Below are 20,618 nucleotides of genomic sequence, written 5' to 3'. Positions count from 1 at the left end.
AACGAAATACTTTGATCGTTCCATTTCATTAACATGGATTGGAGGTAAATTATTCGCATGTATCCCTTAATTTAATGAAGTTGCAGCCAAAGATTATTCAGTTGGTCTTGTAAAATACTGTCTACTTTTTAGTTTAAAATTAGGCATGGCTCGAGCTCAATATTAAGAAGAGAGTACGACACCGTTTTTTAATATAGTGACTAGTTTAATCTATTTAAGGATCAGTTTAATCTATTTCGTGACCGGTTTAATCTATTCAGTAATGACATTCTCTAACTATTTAGTGACCAGTTTAATACATTTAGTTATTAGTTCAATCCATTCAGTTTGACTACTGGGTTATTTTTTGAAATTGTCTGTTGTAGAAAACAAAGGAAAAGAGGAGGGATGACTAGAATAATGTTGAGTTAAAATAAAGAGATGGTATTGTGTCAGACCGTCCGACCATAATTTTTGGTCGAACGACTTTCAGTTGGTTTCAATTTTTTTCAGTTGGTTTCAAAAAAAAATCAGTTGGCTTCAATTTTTTTTTCAGTTGGTTTCAAATTTTTTTTCAGTTGGTTTTAAATTTTTTTCAGTTGGATGTAAATTATTACCTCTAAATGAAAGTAACTTACCTCTAAATGAATGTAACTTGGATTCTTAGTTTTTTTATTCTTTCATTTAACAACTAACTAAAATTAAAAAAAATAAACACTAACCTCTGCTTTCCTCTCACTTTCTCCTTCTTCTTCATTCGACATCAATGGCATCTTGCTCCCATGTCACTCCGTGTGCTCAAAGAGGTGCAAAACCACATTAAATTTGATTCCAAGTGACAAGTATAACCAAATATTCAACTCTACATACTAGTCAACGAAGCCAAATCCAACAACCTCATTGTATTACTGTTATTGTATCGTTGACTTTATAATAGCTTCAAAACTACAAATCCATCTCAAAAATTAAAATCCAAATCTCTCATTCTATCTTCTCCAATACAGAAAAAACATCTGAAATCAAAATCAACAAGGAAAAAATGATGAACACAAACATAAAAGCTTTAACAATAGGATTAGTAGGAGCAGCGGCGGCGGCGGAGGCGGAGGAAGAAGATGAAGAAGGAGCAGCGGCGCCGTTCTTGCGGCTTCGTCCGATGAAATATATTGGGTCAGACGGTCTGACCCAATAGTTTCACTAAATTAAAATGGAACGAGCTTATTAAAAAAATTCAATATTAAATTCGACTAATTTTATATTAAAATTAAACCGTCTACTCTAATAATTTGGGAAGATTATTGGTTGTTGTCGGTATATATCAAACTAATTAGACAACCTGATTTCCCGGCCTTGAACTATCGGTGACAAAACAATAATGTAAATCAGAATAAAACTATCTTTCAAGTCCTAGCCAACAAAAAAAGAACAAATTTATTCCAAGAACGTGTTATGGCCTTACATAAAAAAATCTGTATTAATCTGAGTAAAACTTGTAGAAAATCCTTCAGTAAATTGACCTTGAATAATCAATATATGGTACCTTTTTCTATAAGCTAGCAAATAAATTGATCCTAATTTAAAGATACATCGCTTTCTTAACCACTCCCGCAAAACTCCATATATGTGCTGTGTGCAAATAATAATACATAAGAGCTTGTTCTATACCTAAAAATAAACCTAACCATATGTATTTTACTAGAGGAGAATCTTATTGACAAAAAATGGCTATGTATGTGTCAAAGTGTTGTTTTCTTCTTCTAGTTAGCTACTTTGTGCTTCAATGGTGTTGTACCGTTACATGTGATTGTATTCCTCCGGAGGAGCCAATCAAATGCTTCTCCGGCGACTCGAACTGCACCATCACCAACTCACAAGGCGCGTTCCCTGATCGGAGTGTCTGCCGGGCAGCTGATGCTGTTTATCCGACCACTGAAGCTGAGCTCATTTCAGCTGTTGCTACTGCTACTATGAAAAAGAGAAAGATGAAGGTATATATATATATATGTTTGTTAGTACTACTGGTTTGTTATCCAAATTTATCAATACAACAAATAGTCCATGCATTGGACCTATAAGGCTATAACATGTCAAATTTCAAAAAAAAAAATTTGGCCTTCTTCAGAAACCCGTGGTAATTAAGATAAATTTTCTCTGAGCTGCCCTCGCAAATTAAAGGGTCTCACCCAGAGGTCCAACAAGCCCCAAACCCCTTAGTCCCCTCTCCAACAATATTGAAATTTTTGCTTCCACCAAAATTTAAACCTTGGTCTCCCATATAACAGATAGGAAATCACACCATTAAATCCAAGGGTCAAATTTTGATAATTAGTTTGTAGGAATAGATCAAATATATAAACTACCTATTATTAATCACTCTTTCCTCATATATCTATTTTTTCATCTGATATTAGACTTTAGAGGTGGCTTTTAATTTCTTCATTGCCTGGATATGTATGTCCAAAAGATATGTAGTGAGTATTAATTATTTTTTGACAAGTTAAGTACATTAAGGATACAAAAGAAATTTGGTCGAGACTACCAACTACGTCTTTTTCTACTTGGCAAACATGCATTGTCGTAGAATTTATACGATATCATGGCAATCATGCATGTACTCCATTACCATCTCTTTTGGAACTTACTCCTACTGTACCAAATTTCTCGATTTTTATATAAAACCAAATCTCTTTTTTAAAAATTTAGTTGATAGCAAATTTCTTAGCAATTTTATCCTTACCTTTGGACGTCACTTCGTCATAAGATTACCGCTGACGAGAATTACAATTTTGTGTTGAGCTTTTGTCAAATCTAAAGTTTGATTTTTCAAGAAAGAAATTTGAATATTTAGACTCCTCGTACAAGTGATTCTCTTCTCAATAATAATTGTCCATTTAATAATTAATAACCTTGCCCTTCAAAAAAAAAAAAAAAACAACCTTGAATCACTAATGAAATCACGGGTTTAACATGTAAAAAATCTACTCTAATTAATCTCCTACTTAATTATGTGTGTGTATCATAATTTACGCGACTCATTCTTATTGGTTGATGTCAATTAATTTTTGTATTAATTTTTAAAAAAATTAATGAGCTATTTTAATTTGATGATGTGGACCAGTAACATTGCACGACACAAACAATAGTACAGACAATGGCATGGAAGTTTTCTTCTCATTTTGTTAAGAATAAGAAGGCTAGATGTGTTTAGGACATATATTTCTTGTGTATTATCAAACGTAATGTACAGCCATATATACTACTATACACAACCCTAAAATACCTAACTTTCCTATAAACAAGCTAGGAAAGATATACAAGAATACTCCTAAAAGATAATTACAAACTAGGAAATACATCTTCTAGCTATCCACTGAATTGAATCTTGACCTATCACATTCTTCATTTTCATATGTTTTTCTAATACCTGCAACTATAATTGTGGATTACAATAATGAACATCTACATGATTACCTCTATCTATATTTAACAGGTAGCAACCAGATATAGTCACAGTATTCCCAAATTGGTGTGCCCTGATGGAGAAGACAGCCTACTCATAAGCACAAAAAAGCTTAACAATATAGTGAAAGTGGACAAACAGGCTAAAGAAATTACAGTACAAAGTGGCATGACGCTGAAACAGCTGATCAAGGAGGCGGCGAAAGCGAAGCTAGCGTTGCCTCATACGCCCTACTGGTGGGGACTCACTGTTGGAGGGATGCTCGGAACAGGTGCTCATGGAAGTTCATGGTGGCAGAAAGGAAGTGCAGTTCATGACTATGTTGTGGAGCTCAGGATTATTAGTCCAGGTCAGGCTAAAGATGGTTACTATAAGAATCAAACTCTTAAGGATGGCGATACTGATCTTGATGCAGCCAAAGTCTCACTTGGTGTTCTTGGAGTCATTTCTCAGGTACTAACGCAATAATAATTATTACTTCCTCCGTTTCTGGAATAAATAAACACTTCTCGCAAAAAGCTCTCTGATCTATTTAGTATTCCTTTTGAAGAAGTTTTAAGAATACATCATAAATTTGTTTATCATAGTCAGGGGCGAAGCTACGTGGGGGACTTGGAGAGGCCTGGCCATCCCGGTCCAACTACGTGGCATAGGAACTAAGTAGCCAATGCCTAATTGGCATGGTTAATTGATATGTGTGAATTGTGAAGGTAACATTCAAAATGGAGTCTCTCTTCAAGAGATCAATCACTTATGGTGCAAAGGACAATGACAATGATTTAGGAGAGCAAGCCTTAAATTTTGGGAATAAACATGAATTCGCAGACATAACATGGTATCCAAGCCAGCGTCAAGTTTTATATAGGATCGACGACAGAGTTCCCTCTACTACTCCTGGCAATGGTGTTAATCATTTTTTACCCTTCCGTTCGAATGCCGCATCTGTCTTGAGAGCTAATAGAAAAATAGGTAGGTTTCTTGGTTTATCTTGAACTTATTAGAACTTATCTTCAAATAGCATAACGTGTTTTTTGTTATTATTCTTATTATGATACTAACATGTTATTGTAGATTTTTGGTTGCTTAATTTATATCATCCTAGCTTATTATACTCATATCGCTTTTATCTCTTCATTCAGAGGAGTCTGCAGAAGCATTTGGCTATGCTGACTTAAAATGCTTCTGGGGAAATGCAATAACATCAACACTAGAGGCCATAGCATTTGGACTTACCAACAATGGTACTCATCTTCTTTCTCTCATCTCATTTTCACTAATTTCTTATAAATGTATGCCATAGCATTGGGGCATGTTGCGGCTAAATAAGGCTATGTTTAGTTCACCTGAAATTTTCTGATCTGAACTTATCTGATCTGAACTTATTTTTTCTGATCTGAACTGATCTGATCTGATTATAAGATCTTATCTTTTAGATTTTTATCAATATATAAGAAAAAATATAGTCATGTGGGGTCTTGTTTGATTCGTCTCAATGAGTACTTTATTAATATTCAATTATTATAATTTTTACTAATATGTAATGAAAGATATTATGATTTTTAAATATAAACATGATTTGAACTGATCTGATCTGAACTGAACTTATTTTTTCTAATCTGATGTAATGTGATCTGATCTGATTAGATCTGAAATAAACAAAAATAAGGTGAACTAAACATAGCCTAAGTCGGTCCAAGTGCATTGTTCTAAGCCATAGTTCGAACTTTGAATCAGACCCTGCTCTAATCAGATGCTGAGGGACCTGGGTCATAACTGATCAACGCTAAATTGTTTATTTAGGTTGTATGTTAATTGATGCTAATCTAAATTGTTTGTGCAGGTAAAGTCTTTACGGGCTACCCTGTGATCGGTTATCAAAATAAACTTCAATCAGCAGGAGGATGCATTAACCAAGGTTCTTGTTTACTTAAATCATATTGTGCATGGGATCCAAGAATTAATGGTCAATTCTTCTTCATTAGTGGATTTAGTATAGGTATTTCAAGGGTAAAGAACTTCATTCAAGAAGTACAAAAACTAGTTGAACTTGAGCCAAAATCATTGTGTATCTTAGAACTCTATAATGGCATCCTAATGAGATATGTTACTACCTCTACTGCTTATCTTGGAAAGGACGAAGATGGAATAGACTTCGATATTACTTATTATCGAAGCAAAGACCCCTTAGCTCCTAAGATGTTCCAGGACATACTTGAGGAGATCGAGCAAATGGCCATGTTTAAGTATGGAGGTATGCCACATTGGGGGAAGAATCGGAACATAGCCTTTGAAGGCGCGATTAAGAAGTACAAAGATGGCGAAAAGTTCTTGGATGTGAAACAAAGATATGATCCTTTAGGTTTGTTTTCAAATGAGTGGACAGATCAAATTCTGGGAGTGAAAGAAGGGTTGAGTATTTATAAAGAAGGGTGTGCACTTGAAGGACTTTGCATATGTTCTGAAGATATTCATTGTGCACCTAATAAGGGGTACTTTTGTAAGGCAGGAAGAGTCTATAAAGAAGCTAAGGTTTGTAGAAAAGTGAAATCTAATGGAGAAATATAAGTCGAAGAGAAGTAAGGCCTGAGTTATTTAAGGATGAAAATGTATGTGTTATAGATGATATTTTAGCTTTTGTTGGTTGTTTTGACAATGTTAGTTGGTCTTTTGTTAAACATTCCAGAAATAGAGTAGCTCATCTGTTGGCCCATTTGGTTGATGATATTCCGGTTGATGTTATGTCTTTGGCGATGAATGATATAATATAATCTCCCTTTGGGGTTCCCTTCAAAAAAAAAAAAAAACGATAGCTAGATATAGTTGTTAAACACATAACAGCTACTGTTGATCGAATTTTGTGTTTGCGAACATATTTGATCAAATCTTGTATTGCAATATATTTGAGCTTTCGACAATTTATTGTTCATTTTTTTATGCAAATCGGACGATAATACTAGTTTAATTTTTATGCAAATAGTAGTATAGTAGTAAGGTTAATTTGTATCAAGAATGTCTTGTACTAGTGATTAAGATTGCGGTATGGTGAACGATATGTCACAGTTCGAACCCTCCTCCCCTTTTTTTATACTGCTTTCATGGCTCATATGGATAAAAAAACTAAGTTTAATTTGTACGGAAATATTTTTGAGACTACCCCTCCCCTCCCAATAATAAGTAAAGGCATGTGAATTCTAAACTTTGAGAAAACAGCCGGAGTACAAGTATTGCTTCATAACTATGGCTTCTTGTTTATTTGATTTTACTAATATCAAATTCACATAGATCAGCCCACTTTTTAATAAGTGGACTTAAGCCCAACCAAGCGATGCCTCATTTCCCCTGCTTTTTTCTTGTGGATTGAGACTTGAGAGTGTTCTTTTCCCCCTACTAGAACTGATCCAAACACTAATTATGTAAATGACTAGTTTTCCACATTCCTTAATTTACCTTGATCGTGTATTGTAGGAAACCTAGTGGCTAATATACAAGAAGTCACCTAAAAATCATTAGATTGATATAAATATCCTTAATACATGTGAAGCATTGACTTTCTAATTAATCTATTAAAGGTTAGATGACTAATAATTAGTCATTCAAGATTATTGTCTTACAAACAGACAAATTAACAAATTAATTAGACAAAGAGTTCAATTTGCATTAGATTAATACTACAAGACAACCTCAGCATACAATTAACTCATTAATCGGAGGTGGTGGGAAACTCATCTTGTATGACTTTGAGGTTATAAATTCGAACCTCACTACCTAAAGGATTCCCAAATGCTCAAATATTGACCTGTATAACTAAACTGACAGACCAGCCATAGGTGTAAGATGTACCCAAGACTAGAGTTTTGTATATCAATATCAAATTGATGAAAAACACAAACATTTATGTAGTATATAAAGCTATAAACATTTTAACAATACTCCTAAGACCTACCTTAATTTTCTTTTAAGTGGAGCGCAAAACAAGAGACTAACGCAGCTGTTCACAGAGAAGAGAATTCTTGAAGACGTTTCTCCAAATCATCCAATCGGGTAGCCCAATCACTCTTAACGGTTAAGGGTCGGATCTTATCATAATCAACAACTTTTTTCCCATTATTATCTCTCTTCAAATCTCCTGACCCTTTTTTCTTCTGCTTCTTCTTGGTATTAGCTTTTTTCACACTTGCTCTTTGCATAGCCCACAAAATATCCGACCCACTTATCTCTTTCCCTTTGTTGGGCTGTTCTTCTGCTGTTGGGCCGGATTTTGTGGCGCTGAATACTGCTTGGCCCAACCCACTTACATTTTCGGAAGAGGCGGTGACTGCCAGGTGTCGGTTTTTGGGACGTGATTGGAGGTTGGAAAAGGGCTGTGCCGGTGGTTGTGGAAGTTTCGAGAAGGGGAGGAAGGGTGTTGTTGATGGATGGAAGGTTTGAGTGGCGGTGGTAAGCCACATGATTTTGTATAATCAACGGTCTAAGAATGTCATAAATTTGGCATCATATAGAACCAAAACGAGAACCAAATTATGTGGATGTTATAAACTAAGGTTTTACTTTTAGGAATGCGAATTTTTTGTGGTTTAAAATTGGAGGTATAATAAATCTCTAATAGGTAGATGTAATACAATTCGGTTCAAATAAAATAAATCTGATTTTCTATTTTTTTTTTCTTTCTTTTGGATACCAATACGCCATACGGTGAGTCGTGAGTGTGACCATATAAAAAGTTTGATATTTTTTAGGAAAAATTGATTCTAATAATTCAATTTTTGAATCGTTTGCTCAATTAATCCAACCTTTTGGTTATTATTCAATAATATAACCTTTTAGTACGATTTGCTTATATTGAACTGTAACATGTTGAAATAAGTTGGTGACCTGTAAAATGGGTTAATTGCACACGTGTCTTGTTCTAATTCGTTCAAATTTAATCAATCAATTTAAATTTTAATTAACTTAATTAAAAAGATAACCATCAACAAACACCACCAACGAACCAACACACCGCTGCAAACACCACCACCACCACCACCAACAACACTCCATTGTCGACACCACCACCAACGCACCACTGCTAACAAAACCATCATCATTGCCAACCACCACCATTGCACCCCACACCACCACTAAGGCACTAACCACCACCATATATATAAGCCGCAACAATACCACCGCAACAATAAGCAATAAACATACAGCCACACAACCTCTACACCACCAAACCTACCATTTGATCACATGGTAGATGCTATGGCAAAGGAGGAAAATGCATCGTGACAATTAATATCAATATCTCATATTTTAACATTGGCTTTCAAGTTTCATGTAAATGGAGGTTTTTGACTTTTTTTCTTGTCCAAAAAAAAAGTACATTGGATTTCATGTAACACTGTTGCAATCTTGAACGAATGAAGTAAATATCTCTCTTAAGTAACCACATCCAATAAAAAAAAACATAAAAAAGTGTTTAAAAATAATTTGACTAGTATTAATCACAATTAACACGCATGAAACAAAAAGCACAACCAGTCAACCAGAGGTTGTTCTCGAAAGATAACTCATGAATATGTTACAAAAAAATACATTGTTAAAAATCCAATCATTTGATCAAGATACCTCTAAAATTATAGGTCCCCTTAATAATCACAAACTCTTCATTCTTAAATTCTCAACCATGATCTAAGAAAATGAAATGAAAGGAAATTATAAGATGAATAGACATAAATAAGATCTAATTATACTAAATTATGTGGGAAAAAGAATGGCATCATCAATAGAAGAATTGAAGCTAGTGCTAGATGATGTTTCCCTACAATACCTTAAATTCAATGAAACTTGTTTTTCATAAACTAAATGCTTATAAAAATTGTCAATAAACATCTCAGCTTGTTTATCTACATCAGCTTCTAATGGATAACTTGTTGTACGTCGTAGTGGATGAGGTGAGGTTGCGTTACTAGAGCCCTCTGATCGGCAACAATTATCTTCTTCTTCACCATCATAATCAACATCATATGTATGAGTACAATGAACATCATCATCATCAACAACTATAACCTCTACACAAGCTCTTAATCCTGGACGATCGTTGAAGCTAAAAGCGCGGCGCCGCCTACGCCTCCATTGAAGGGGGCCGGTGATGGCTGCCGGAGTTCGAGATCTTATCAATGAAGCTACTTGCCATGTGCTGCTTGTAAGGTACTTGTGGAGACTTAACAAAAATGTCAACTTATTGACTGCTCTTCTAAAGCGTCCTAGCAATTCCATATGTTATTAATTTGATCTATGATATCAACTTGTTTTTGGGCAAGGTGCATTCCTATATATAATGCACTAGGAAATACGAAAAGGAAGTTGCTAGGAAAATTAGTACTTGATCTTATATATGTTAGAATAATTTAGATGGAGTATGGAGTAAGTTATTTGAATATTATTTTTATAAAAAGAGAAAATAAGGAAATAAACATGTTTTAATTTGATGGAGTTTCATGCATGTTCATCTCACTAGCGTCCACAGGTTGGATTTTATATGCTTTTTTTTAAAAAAAAGGAAAATTTAATCTGGTTTTAGATGGTAGACACGAGGCTACCATCTAAATGGTACGCATCATTCAACAATAATGAACGAAACAATATCTTCAATGAATAAACTAAGCAAAAGAACAACACACGAGGCTCAATGAACATCTAAATCAGCAATGAACAACAAGAAAAAAGATGAATATAAGAGGAAACATCTGATGAACAATCAATCAACCTAATAAACATACAAAGAAATATATGCAATAAACAAACTAATAAGAAACATAAAGATAAAGGTTAACAAAAGAGAATCGTCGAGATCGATGTTCATTGAAAAACAGTTGATGTACATTAATTTCACGCGTTTTATATTTTTTGGGTTGCGTTTTGTCCCGTGTCTACCATTAGAATGGTAGACACGAGTCCACCATCTAACAATTCGTTGTTATATAATGATAATATAATAGTATAATATAGTACAAGTCAAACTCGTATATTAATTAGCTCATGAAGGAAACAGGAAAATTCCTTCGTTGATTGGTTGCATATGCATAATTAATTAGTATCGATATGTTAGGCTTGATATCAGAATGTCTTACTCAGTCCAATTCCTAAAAACTTTTAGGAAAACTTGTTAGCCACCAATACCATATGTGTTATATGTCAGCTGTGACAAATTACCTATAAACAAAATTGGCACGAAATCATTTATATAATTTTTTTTTTGTAAGATAAAACTTCTTGTTAAATTTCGATTATTGATTTTTATTTTCATTCCTCAGTTTCTTTTATTTTCCGCCAGATTTGTAGTGAAGAGTTTTAGAGATAGGAAAGGTTATTACAAAGAATGATATTGAGGAGAAATATAAAAGGAAAAGAAATGAAATGAAATCGAAAGGTTAAATGAGTCACGTGATGTGCACGTGTGAGTCAATCAGTCAATGTATCAAAATATAACTTAATGATTGGATTTCGACAAAAAGTTTCATCTCGCAAAAAGAAAAAAAAAAGTTCATAAAAATAAAGTGGTTTCTTGCTATATTTTTTTAATGGGTGGTTTCCTTAAAAAAAAATGGCATTTACAAAATGATTTCTAACAAATTTCCCTTAGTTTTTTGTGTATAACATTTTGACTAGTAAGTTTTTTGTGTTTAAATTTTTCATAGACTAACTTTCTACCAATTTTAAACTGAAAAAATCTTACAAAATTATAATAAAAAACAGAGAAAGTATTATGATTATTTGAGGCCACTCATACAAAAATATGGGAAAAACAAGTTATAAAAAAAATTAAAGATAAATCTACAAACTAAGCAAGTAAATGAAAGAACATTAGAATGAGCTAGTGCTCTGATTAAGGTTGTCCATAATTTCACATGAATAAGATGGGAATGACCAGTCAAGTCAATTGGAACCAGATTACTTAAATATTAATCAAATCCTCGGTTTGGATCTCAATTCTCAAATTTATAAATTTTTGACTTAGTGTAGTCCAAATTAACGATAATCCGAAGACATCAATTGGACGTGATTATTTTATAGGAAAAATTATTTTAAATAAGTCAATTTTTGCGCGATCTTTTCCTTTTAAGTTTACTTTTTGATTATCAGAGTTAGACTTGTAGGTTTGTTTTCTTCTATTGAGTTTTTTAACCTGTTTGTGACTTGTTTAATAGGTTACTTATGATACGTGTTACAATGCTCCTTCTAAAACAAGCGAGGGTGGGGGTGGGACATTGTAACACTTATTATAAGTAACTTACTAAACAAGTCACAAAATGGTTAAAACTCAGGCCATGTTCAGTTCACCTTATTTTTGCTTATTTCAGATCTAATCAGATCAGATCAGTTGATCAGATCATGCTTATATTTAAAAATTATGATTACTATTAAATATCTTTCATTACATATTAGTAAAAATTATAATAATTGAATATTAATAAAGTACTCATTGAGACGAATCAAACAAGACCACACATGACTATATTTTTTCTTATATATTGAGAAAAATCTAAAAGATAAGATATTGTAAATCAGATCAGATCAGAAAAAATAAGTTCAGATCAGAAAATTTCAGGTGAACTAAACATAGTCTCAATAGAAGAAAACAGGCATACAAGCCTAACTCAATCAACAATAATCAAAAAGTCGACTTAAAATGAGAAGACCGTATAAAGATTGACTTATTTAAAACAATTTTTCCTATTTTATAAATACTTAATTGATAACTATAACCCACATAAGAGTACTTTTTTTTTTTTGAGGGGAACCCACATAAGAGTACTTATGTTCTCTAAGAAGCATATATTCTCAATTCTGCACTAAGTAAATAGATTAACAACACTAATCAAGGCCAAAATTTAACAACAGCACTCCAATTTATGTGATAAATTAAATCCAACCTTTGTAGTCCAATACGCTGATCAACCAATGAACTATATGAGAAACGATCTACTACAGGAGATCGATTTAACACAATCTATATCAACCCCTGTTTGTAATTCTATGATGCACGGACACTCTTTTTGGGTCAACGTGTCGCGTTTTCGATACTTTAAACGTTTCCGACACTTCATGACACTTTCAGACACTCTGAATTTTCTCTTGAAGATAAATAGTGGATTGAAACGAGACCAAAATAGTTTTTTGTTACTAGAAGAAATGTTTTCCCTCTCAACCTTACTTTTTCCTTTCAATATCTCTAAATCTCTGAAAATATAGCTTAATTTACTATTAAAACTGTAAAAATATCGTGTTCTCTAACGTTTCCCTCGCATTCTTTAACTTTTAGAATTTGCGTTTCCGCGAATCTACATGTCCCCGAACCCCGTGTCCGTGTCAGTGTCCCGTGTCCGTGCAACCCCTGTTTGTATCTATATGGAAGTTTTAAAAAAATGCATCAATTATACTTGCAGATAATGGTGGCTTATATGTACCAGTATGTCTTCACAAATATCATCTACAAGTGCGAATTTCAAGTCAAAAGCCTATATCTTCAGAGTTTAAACACAAAATCCTTCATCTCCAGATAATAGCATATATTACTAAACTTCATGATCTTCCTCCTCCGATGAATCTCCACATAAAATCCTCCTCCGCACCCTATTGTGTTTACATCAAAACAATAAATATCCCCATGGGATTGGTCTTGAGTATCTTTACTTGCATCAATTATCTTAAATTGGTATGAGTCGTCTGACTGGTGTTAACACGGTTCAGTTACATGACGACATCAACTAAACCAGTCTTGATTCTCAAATTTACTATTCTCTAAACAATAACGCTACAAGTAAAAGAAAAATGGAGGAATTGTAGTTCATAATTTTGTCACTCACATTGTCTAACACTCTACTAGAATTGCATGTCAAAAATATTTGTGTCACGAGTATTATTATGAAATGAAGGACATGTCACATTTGGTTTGTACCTTAGACAATAACTTCTTATTAATACAACTTAATTATTTATAAAATAGAATATTATTCACTTCCAAGTCAATGTAATAAACTTGTGAAAATAATATTTAGTTTCATCATACAATTACAAGTGAATCTTTTCTTCAAATAATCAAACAAATTACATATATATTCATCTCAAACAAACAACTTGAGCTAATTGAATTGCTACAAACAAATCCCATAGCCAAAAAATTATTGGCCAAACTTGTACCAAACACATTCCCTCCAATAATAATCCTTCCAAGTTCCAACCAACCAACCAACCACTTGAATAACATGATTGCACCTAAGCAAGATTAATCTTCACAGGATACTTGTCCATCGAGTCAATCCATGGGTTAGTCCTAGACTTCCCAACCTGAACCTCCCTCAAAGCTCGCCAAACCGCACTATTACATTTAAAACCTGACCCGAACGCAATTTGCCAAATCCGGTCCCCGGCCTTAACCCGACCCTTAGCCTCGGTGTAGGCTAGTTCATACCAAAGCGAACTACTCGACGTGTTCCCAAACCTATGTAGAGTCATTCTAGAAGGTTCCATGTGCCAACTACTAAGTTGTAAATTCTTCTCCATCTCATCTAACACTGCCCTTCCACCAGCATGTATGCAAAAATGTTCAAATGCCTTTTTAAAATCTGGTATGTATGGTTTGACTTTAACCTGCTTTAACACCTTACGCCTAACCAAAGTTGCCAAAAACATAAGTTGTTCTGACCATGGTAAGACTAGTGGGCCCAAGGTAGTTATGTTCGTTTTGAGCGCGTCACCTGCAACCGCCATCAACTCACGTGCTAATGAAACTCCAACCATACCTTTTTCGTCTTCTTTTTGATATACGCAATTGTAACTATTATGGTCCGAACCCTTATGGGTTCGGACCGTATGAATTAACTCGTACTTGGCTAAACGACCATCTTTAGCCTTGTTCGATAAAAGTACAGCAGCACCACCCATCCGGAAAATACAATTGCACAATAACATCGATCGGTCATTACCAAAATACCAATTTTGAGTGATATTTTCTGTGCTAAAAACTAAGGCAGTTGAATTGGGCCTTGCTTTCAGTAAGTTTTGGGCTAAGTCAATAGATATCAACCCTGCACTACAGCCCATTCCACCCAAATTAAAGGTCTTAATTGTGGGCTTTAATTTATAATGATTTACAATCATTGAAGAAAGAGATGGAGTTGGGTTAAACAAACTGCAATTTACTATCAATATATCAATATCTTCCGGTCTAACCCCGGTTTTCTCTAGTAAAGCATCGACCGTTTTAAAAATCACTGACTCGGCCTCGGACCGAGCCTCGGCCATCGACAAATTAGGCGGTTTAGACGTAATTCCCTTTGCAAAATACGTCTCGTCTCCTAAACCGGACCGGGTTGCAATCCTCTTTTGGAAATGAACCATTTCCTCATTAAACGCACCCGAATCTTCGGTCATTTTAAGAAACGACTCGACCGACATTTTTCTCTCATCCTCCGGTTTAAAACATGCAAAATCAACTAGATAAACATGTCTAGTCCGGTTCGCCCAATAGACCGCCAAAACCACAAGTAACACAACTAAACCGGTTAAACCGGTAGCCGTATCAAGAAAGACCGCACGATTGGTCCATAAATCAGAAACCCGGTCCATTCTTAAACCGGTTAACTGAACCAAAGTTGACAATAAAAGTGGTAAAGCGACGAGAAATACAAAGATTGAAGTGGGTAATTTAAGAATGTACCCATAACCTAACTTGACATATTTGAGCTTTACAGACTGAAGAAAATCTGGTAATTTTCGACGGATTTTTATGACGATAGAATCTTCATCCTTAAACGCCATTTCCGCCATTAATCTCTCTTTATCCATCTCTATACTCGCCATTTTTTTTAACACTTTTCTCTTCTCTTACAACAAGATTGTACCTTTCTTATAATCTAACCTTAAAAATATTTGATGGGTGCTTTTTTTTATATATATGTGTAGAAAAAAGTCTAAGAGAAGATCACCTAAAATTGAAGATATCATCAAAATCCCATCAAATAGGAGATTATACTTTTACGTTTAGGTGTGGTTGTTAGTAAGATGGAAGAAAAAAAATGGTGAGAAAATGTGAAGAAGAAGATGGGTTTTTCTTTTTTTTTTTTTGAAAAAAAAAATTTTGGAGTGATTTTGTGTAGTTTAATGGAAGAATAAGGGTGTGTTTGGGTAGGGTATATATAGTATAGTGTGAAAGTATACAAATAGGAGAAGATGAGCTGCTAGAAAGCTGGATTATTAAGGAATTGAATGTGAGTAGTTCATGGAATTGGATAGATAGCTCAACTACCCAAACAAGGAAATATGATTTAATTTTATTTTTAATGAAGAGGGAATTAATAAAAATAGGTAAGCTACTAAGGTTTGACAGTTTTTTGTGTCAAAAAAAATGATATAATATTGAAGTGTTAATACTTAATATGTAGGGAAAGTTGAAGCAATTGACCAAAGAAGAGGTGGGGGGAAATTTAGTAGATTTCGTTCAAGTAAACCTTGAAGTAGGAACAATGATTTTCTGATTCTTTGGGTTTCTAGTATATGTTTTTTGATCAAATATAGAAGCATAATTTTGGGTGGACCCATGTGGCATTTTCATGAACTTTTGTTACTTATATAAAAAGTAGTATTTTATTTGGGAAAAGCTATATGCAGCCCTAAGGGCTGTATATAAGAAGCTAAAAATGGAAATAAGTTGCATTAATTAATCATTTATTACATCGATTGATGTAAAAAATTTCAATAAATTCACAACTTATTTCCATTTTAAGTAGTGTATTTATGTCTTATATGCAACCCTAAGGGCTGCATATAGCATAACCCTTTTATTATATATAAGAATTAAGAAGTATGTTTCTAAAGTTTTAATTATACCATGGGACTTAGGAAAGTTGGTGGGTGGTTTTTAGGTGACTTGGCCATTATGGAGGGAGAGCATTAAATGAGAAATGGGAAAGATTAATGAAGAGATTGACCTTATTGGGCGGCAAAAAAGGGACCCAAGTTGTTTTAAAGCACAAAATCTTAAGAATTTTAAGTTTGGGTAAGGTAATAAGATTCAATTAATTTTGTATGTATCTACTAGTTTGTAAGCAACTAAGTAAAGATACACAATTTAAAAGAAAAAAAAAACAGAGGTGGTAGCTTAGTGGAAAAGTATACGGTTTTGTCCACGGTTCAATCTCCATCCAAACATATGTCGAGGATTTCTCTTGTGGTTGTAATGGATCTTCTTAGGTTATTGTCTTTTAGGCTTTTTAGCCTTATACTCAGACTTTGAGCTAGTGTGTTATCCAAGCTATTAGCTTGACACGAGTTGGTTTTCGAGCCGATCATTTCTCATAGTAAAAAAAAAAATTCTATATCTTTAAATAATTGAGTGTCGTTTACATATCATGTGATCGAGATTGATGACCATACTGAAATAATACTTCGCTCAAGTTTTACCAGTCAAGTTTGCAAGTCAGATTCCTTGGGAGGAAGGAGGGTGGTAAGGGAAACATCACCCCCTCCAACGAACCCCTAGTGGGGTTTGATCTCATAATTTTGAAGTTATGAGGTCAAATTTTTACTACTACGCCAAACCTTGATTCATGGGGGTATAACGATATAAATGTATTGACTTGTGAATGCATATAGTGTATGCGTATATTTATTGCGAAAAAGATAAACTTTCATTCTATCTTACCTTTCTTATTATCCCGAAGAGTTATCATTGTCAATTTTTTTTGGGATGAGATGATGGTTTAGTTTTCGGTTTTTCATCAAATACCCCCGAGTTTTAACGAAATTCACCGGGTACCCTCGCACTTTTGGAAATACACTTGGTACCCCTCAGTTTCAACATAATACACCCAGATGCCCTTAATGACTAACGACGTTTACCGTCTTTAGTCATTAACCCTAATTATCTAATTTAAATCCTAATTAACCCTAACCCTAAATACTAACCCAAACCCCTAAACACTAACCCTAATCATAATTGTAACCCTAATTCCTAAACCTAAACCCTAACCCTCCACCACCTTCCCCTACCCTCTTACCACCCCACCCCGGCAGCTCCTCCCTCCCGCAGCTCCCCCTCCCCTAACCTCCCGCAGCTCCCCCCTCACCCATGTCGACCCTCCCGCAGCTCCCTTATCCCCTGTCGAATTCCACCACGCACCTTCCCCACCACTACGAATTAGTGATGGCCACTGGTGCGGGCTGGGCGGGCCGGACCGTGGGCCGTAGCGGGCTGGGCGGGCCGGACCGTGGGCCGTAGCGGGCTGGGCTGAGATTTCACGGCCCAGGACCGGACCGTGAAATTCATGGGTTGGGTGGGCTGGTCCGCGGGCTGAAAAGTCTTGGCCCACACCGATCTGTTACCGGTTTTCACGGTTCGAGAAGCGGTTCTGGCGGTTCGTGGGTCTAGTGGGCTGGACCGGGCTGGCGGGCCGACATTAGATATTTTTTTTCAAAATTATTCATTATTGTTATATAAAATCTTTAAAATGAATAAAAATATATAGAATTATTAAAATTAATGAATAATTTCATTACTTCCTCCATTTTTTTTAGATGTTACACTTTTCAAATCACAGACTCCTAGGTAATTTTTGAAGAGGAGAGAGATAGAGAGAATGAAAAACAAAAGGATCCCATGTGAACATGTGATAGGAGAAGATAGAGAGAAGTTATTACCCAAAATAAAAGTGTAACATCTAATTTAAAACTTCCTAAAATAGAAAGTGTAACATCTAAACAAAAACGGAGGAAGTATTTTAAAATTTTATTGAATTATAATATATGCAATTTGATTTAAATATATACAATTTGATTAAAATATACACAATTTTGTTCAATAATAACTTGGACTGGGTTGGTCTGGTTCATGGGTTGGGTTGAACCGGTTTCGTGGTCCGGGCTGGGCGGTTTTAGTAGCGGGCTTTAGTGGACTGGGCTCAAGAAATCTGGCCCACGACCCACCCACCAATTTCACGGTTTGAGCTGGGCTGGACCGGGCTTTTTGCGAGCCCGGCCCACATGACCCACGAGGTGGGCTGGGTTGGATGGGATGGATTGGCCCGCACTGTTGGCCATCTCTACTACGAATCCCCCCTCCCCCACCAAATTCTAATTCCACCCCCCCAATTTTGCAGCCCAACTTGTCGTTGTCTGCAACTCAATCCATCCCCCACCCTCTCGCTCGTCGTCTACAACCAGCTCGCTCATCAACTCTCCCAGTTCGCGGAATTCGACGAAGATGTGGAGGAGGAGGGATTCGACATGGGTGAGGGAGGGTGAGGAAATCAAATATGGGGTGGGGGGAGCTGTGGGAGGGTCGAGGGGGTAGGGGACCCGTGAGAAGGTGGGGGTGAGGGGGAGCTGCCGGAGGGTGGGGCGAACTGCTAGGGTGAGGGTGGTGGGAGGGTGGGAGAGGGTTAGGGGTTGGGGTTAGTGTTTAGAATTAGGGTTAGGGTTAGGGTTTTTTTTTTGATAATTTGTAACTTTTATTGCTGCTTTTAGGCTCAAGCCCAGTTGTTACAGCAAGCCAATTCAATGAGAATGGCGTCAAGGACTACACATATACATTCATGATTTCTCTATGTTTCACTCATTTTACATCCAAGCAAGGAATTCATTCTCCCTACGGAGTCCTTGTTTTGCCAAAGCATCAGCTACGACATTTGATTCTCGGTGCTTGTGAATTATTTTTGCTTTCAGTTTGGAATGGAGGGAGTTGCGGATGAAGTTTAGCATGAAGTCAAGGTTCCAAGGTCCTCCCTGATTTGAGGACATATGGGTGTATTATGTTGAAATTGAAGAGTACCAGATATATTTTCAAAAGTGCGAGGGTACTCGATGAATTTCGTGAAAACTCGGGAGTTCCGGTGAAAAAACTGTTTAATTTATTTTTGCTACCTAATCTTATTTTAGAAAAAGATGAAAGCAAAATAAAAAGGGAATATAACAAATTGGATTTTGAGTGTTCATTGTTGTACTCTAAATCACTAATCACTTGAATACAAAATGATGTTTGTACCGCAAATACCTTTTTTATCCTAATTAAAAGTACTATCCTAATACATTCATGTGGAACAACTTTAATCTAGCCATTTGATCCATAATTACTTGTTTCCCCTCCCCTCCCAAGTCCCATCACATATTCACATGACTCATCCTTTTCTTCATGAACATAATGAAATCATAATGATATAATGACCCGGAAATGAAAATGATGAGGGCAGAGGGAATGAGCTAATCATAGTGGAGTATATATTGACGATGCAACATTATCATGATTACGTAAAACAACATGCATGAAAAATACTACTTGTTTATCCAACGAGTGATTCCCTCATTACAGATAGACATTAATGTTTATATCCAATTAAGCAATACGTACAAATAATTTCTTCATTTTCTATTGTTAGTTGGTGAATACGATCAAGGGTAGATGTGTCATTCTCCCAACCTACATTATAACATTTGAGAAATACATGTAGTGTTAATTGTATGCTAACTTGTAAATTTTAACTACTCTTTCTCTTTCCTAATAATTTGTTGTAAGATTATAAACACCTTTGGATTATGTTAATTAGTAATTCACCGGTTTCTATGACTCAAAAATAATATTATATTGATATTTTGCGAAAACAAATATGTCAAAGGACCAATTCAACCAAAAGTTTAAACTGAAAGTTAAGTCCCCAAAATTAGTTATATATATACTCTATCATGCCCCCTCAAGCAAGAGCCCATTAGACGGATGCAACACTTGCCTCCCGCATACCCGAGGCTAAATACTCCACTTGGAAATGAGGGGTGGATGAGATTAACTATGACCTTATGTCACAATGACTTTGGTATCATATGAAAGGTTAAACTTAACCAAAAGTTTAAGTTGATAGTTGAGGCCTCAGAAATAGTTTTATATTACTCCCTCCGTCTCAAATTATAATTCCCAATTCTAATTTTTCATGTGAATTAAGGTAACTAGAATCTAAGATAAATAGTATATCAATATCATTGAGCAAGAGAAGTACGTACTTTACTAGTTCGCCACACAATATAAAACAGAGCTACTTTATTGATAAGGTAGGAAGATAAAAAAGTTTGGGCTTGTCCTTTCGATAAAGATGACATTGCTCGTGCCACGGGATAGGGTAGTGCATGCACATATCTCTATTATATAAGT

The 20,618-nt window shown here is 35.2% G+C and overlaps 3 protein-coding genes across 3 annotated transcripts; 1 reads left to right on the top strand and 2 right to left on the bottom strand.

Moving 5' to 3' along the window:
• Positions 1–1,632: 1,632 nt before the first annotated feature.
• Positions 1,633–6,365, top strand: LOC104903969 (probable L-gulonolactone oxidase 4). Its single transcript, XM_010692161.4, has 5 exons — positions 1,633–1,967; positions 3,470–3,892; positions 4,150–4,408; positions 4,579–4,680; positions 5,280–6,365. Exons 1-5 carry the CDS (start codon positions 1,701–1,703, stop codon positions 6,002–6,004), a joined length of 1,776 nt encoding a protein of 591 aa, XP_010690463.2. The 5' UTR covers positions 1,633–1,700; the 3' UTR covers positions 6,005–6,365.
• Positions 6,366–7,431: 1,066 nt separating this feature from the next.
• On the bottom strand, positions 7,432–7,887 carry LOC104904055 (hypothetical protein). The gene has a single exon (XM_010692267.3). The coding sequence runs from the start codon at positions 7,885–7,887 to the stop codon at positions 7,432–7,434; it is 456 nt and encodes a 151-aa protein (XP_010690569.2).
• Positions 7,888–13,395: 5,508 nt separating this feature from the next.
• LOC104904140 (3-ketoacyl-CoA synthase 1) lies at positions 13,396–15,914 on the bottom strand. Its single transcript, XM_010692359.4, has one exon. The coding sequence runs from the start codon at positions 15,284–15,286 to the stop codon at positions 13,700–13,702; it is 1,587 nt and encodes a 528-aa protein (XP_010690661.1). The 5' UTR covers positions 15,287–15,914; the 3' UTR covers positions 13,396–13,699.
• Positions 15,915–20,618: the final 4,704 nt, after the last annotated feature.

Source organism: Beta vulgaris, chromosome 1, assembly GCF_026745355.1.
Source record: "Beta vulgaris subsp. vulgaris cultivar EL10 chromosome 1, EL10.2, whole genome shotgun sequence".
NCBI classification, from domain to species: domain Eukaryota; kingdom Viridiplantae; phylum Streptophyta; class Magnoliopsida; order Caryophyllales; family Amaranthaceae; genus Beta; species Beta vulgaris.
This window is presented reverse-complemented; position numbering and strand designations above follow the sequence as displayed.

What these genes read in the sequence shown, in the direction of transcription:
- LOC104903969 (XM_010692161.4), top strand. Translation starts at nt 1,701, where the DNA reads ATGGCTATGTATGTGTCAAAGTGTTGTTTTCTTCTTCTAGTTAGCTAC. An exon ending in TGAAAAAGAGAAAGATGAAG is followed by an intron (nt 1,968 to 3,469) that starts GTATATATATAT and finishes TATATTTAACAG; the next exon opens with GTAGCAACCAGATATAGTCA. An exon ending in TTCTTGGAGTCATTTCTCAG is followed by an intron (nt 3,893 to 4,149) that starts GTACTAACGCAA and finishes TGAATTGTGAAG; the next exon opens with GTAACATTCAAAATGGAGTC.
- LOC104904140 (XM_010692359.4), bottom strand. Translation starts at nt 15,286, where the DNA reads ATGGCGAGTATAGAGATGGATAAAGAGAGATTAATGGCGGAAATGGCG.
- LOC104904055 (XM_010692267.3), bottom strand. Translation starts at nt 7,887, where the DNA reads ATGTGGCTTACCACCGCCACTCAAACCTTCCATCCATCAACAACACCC.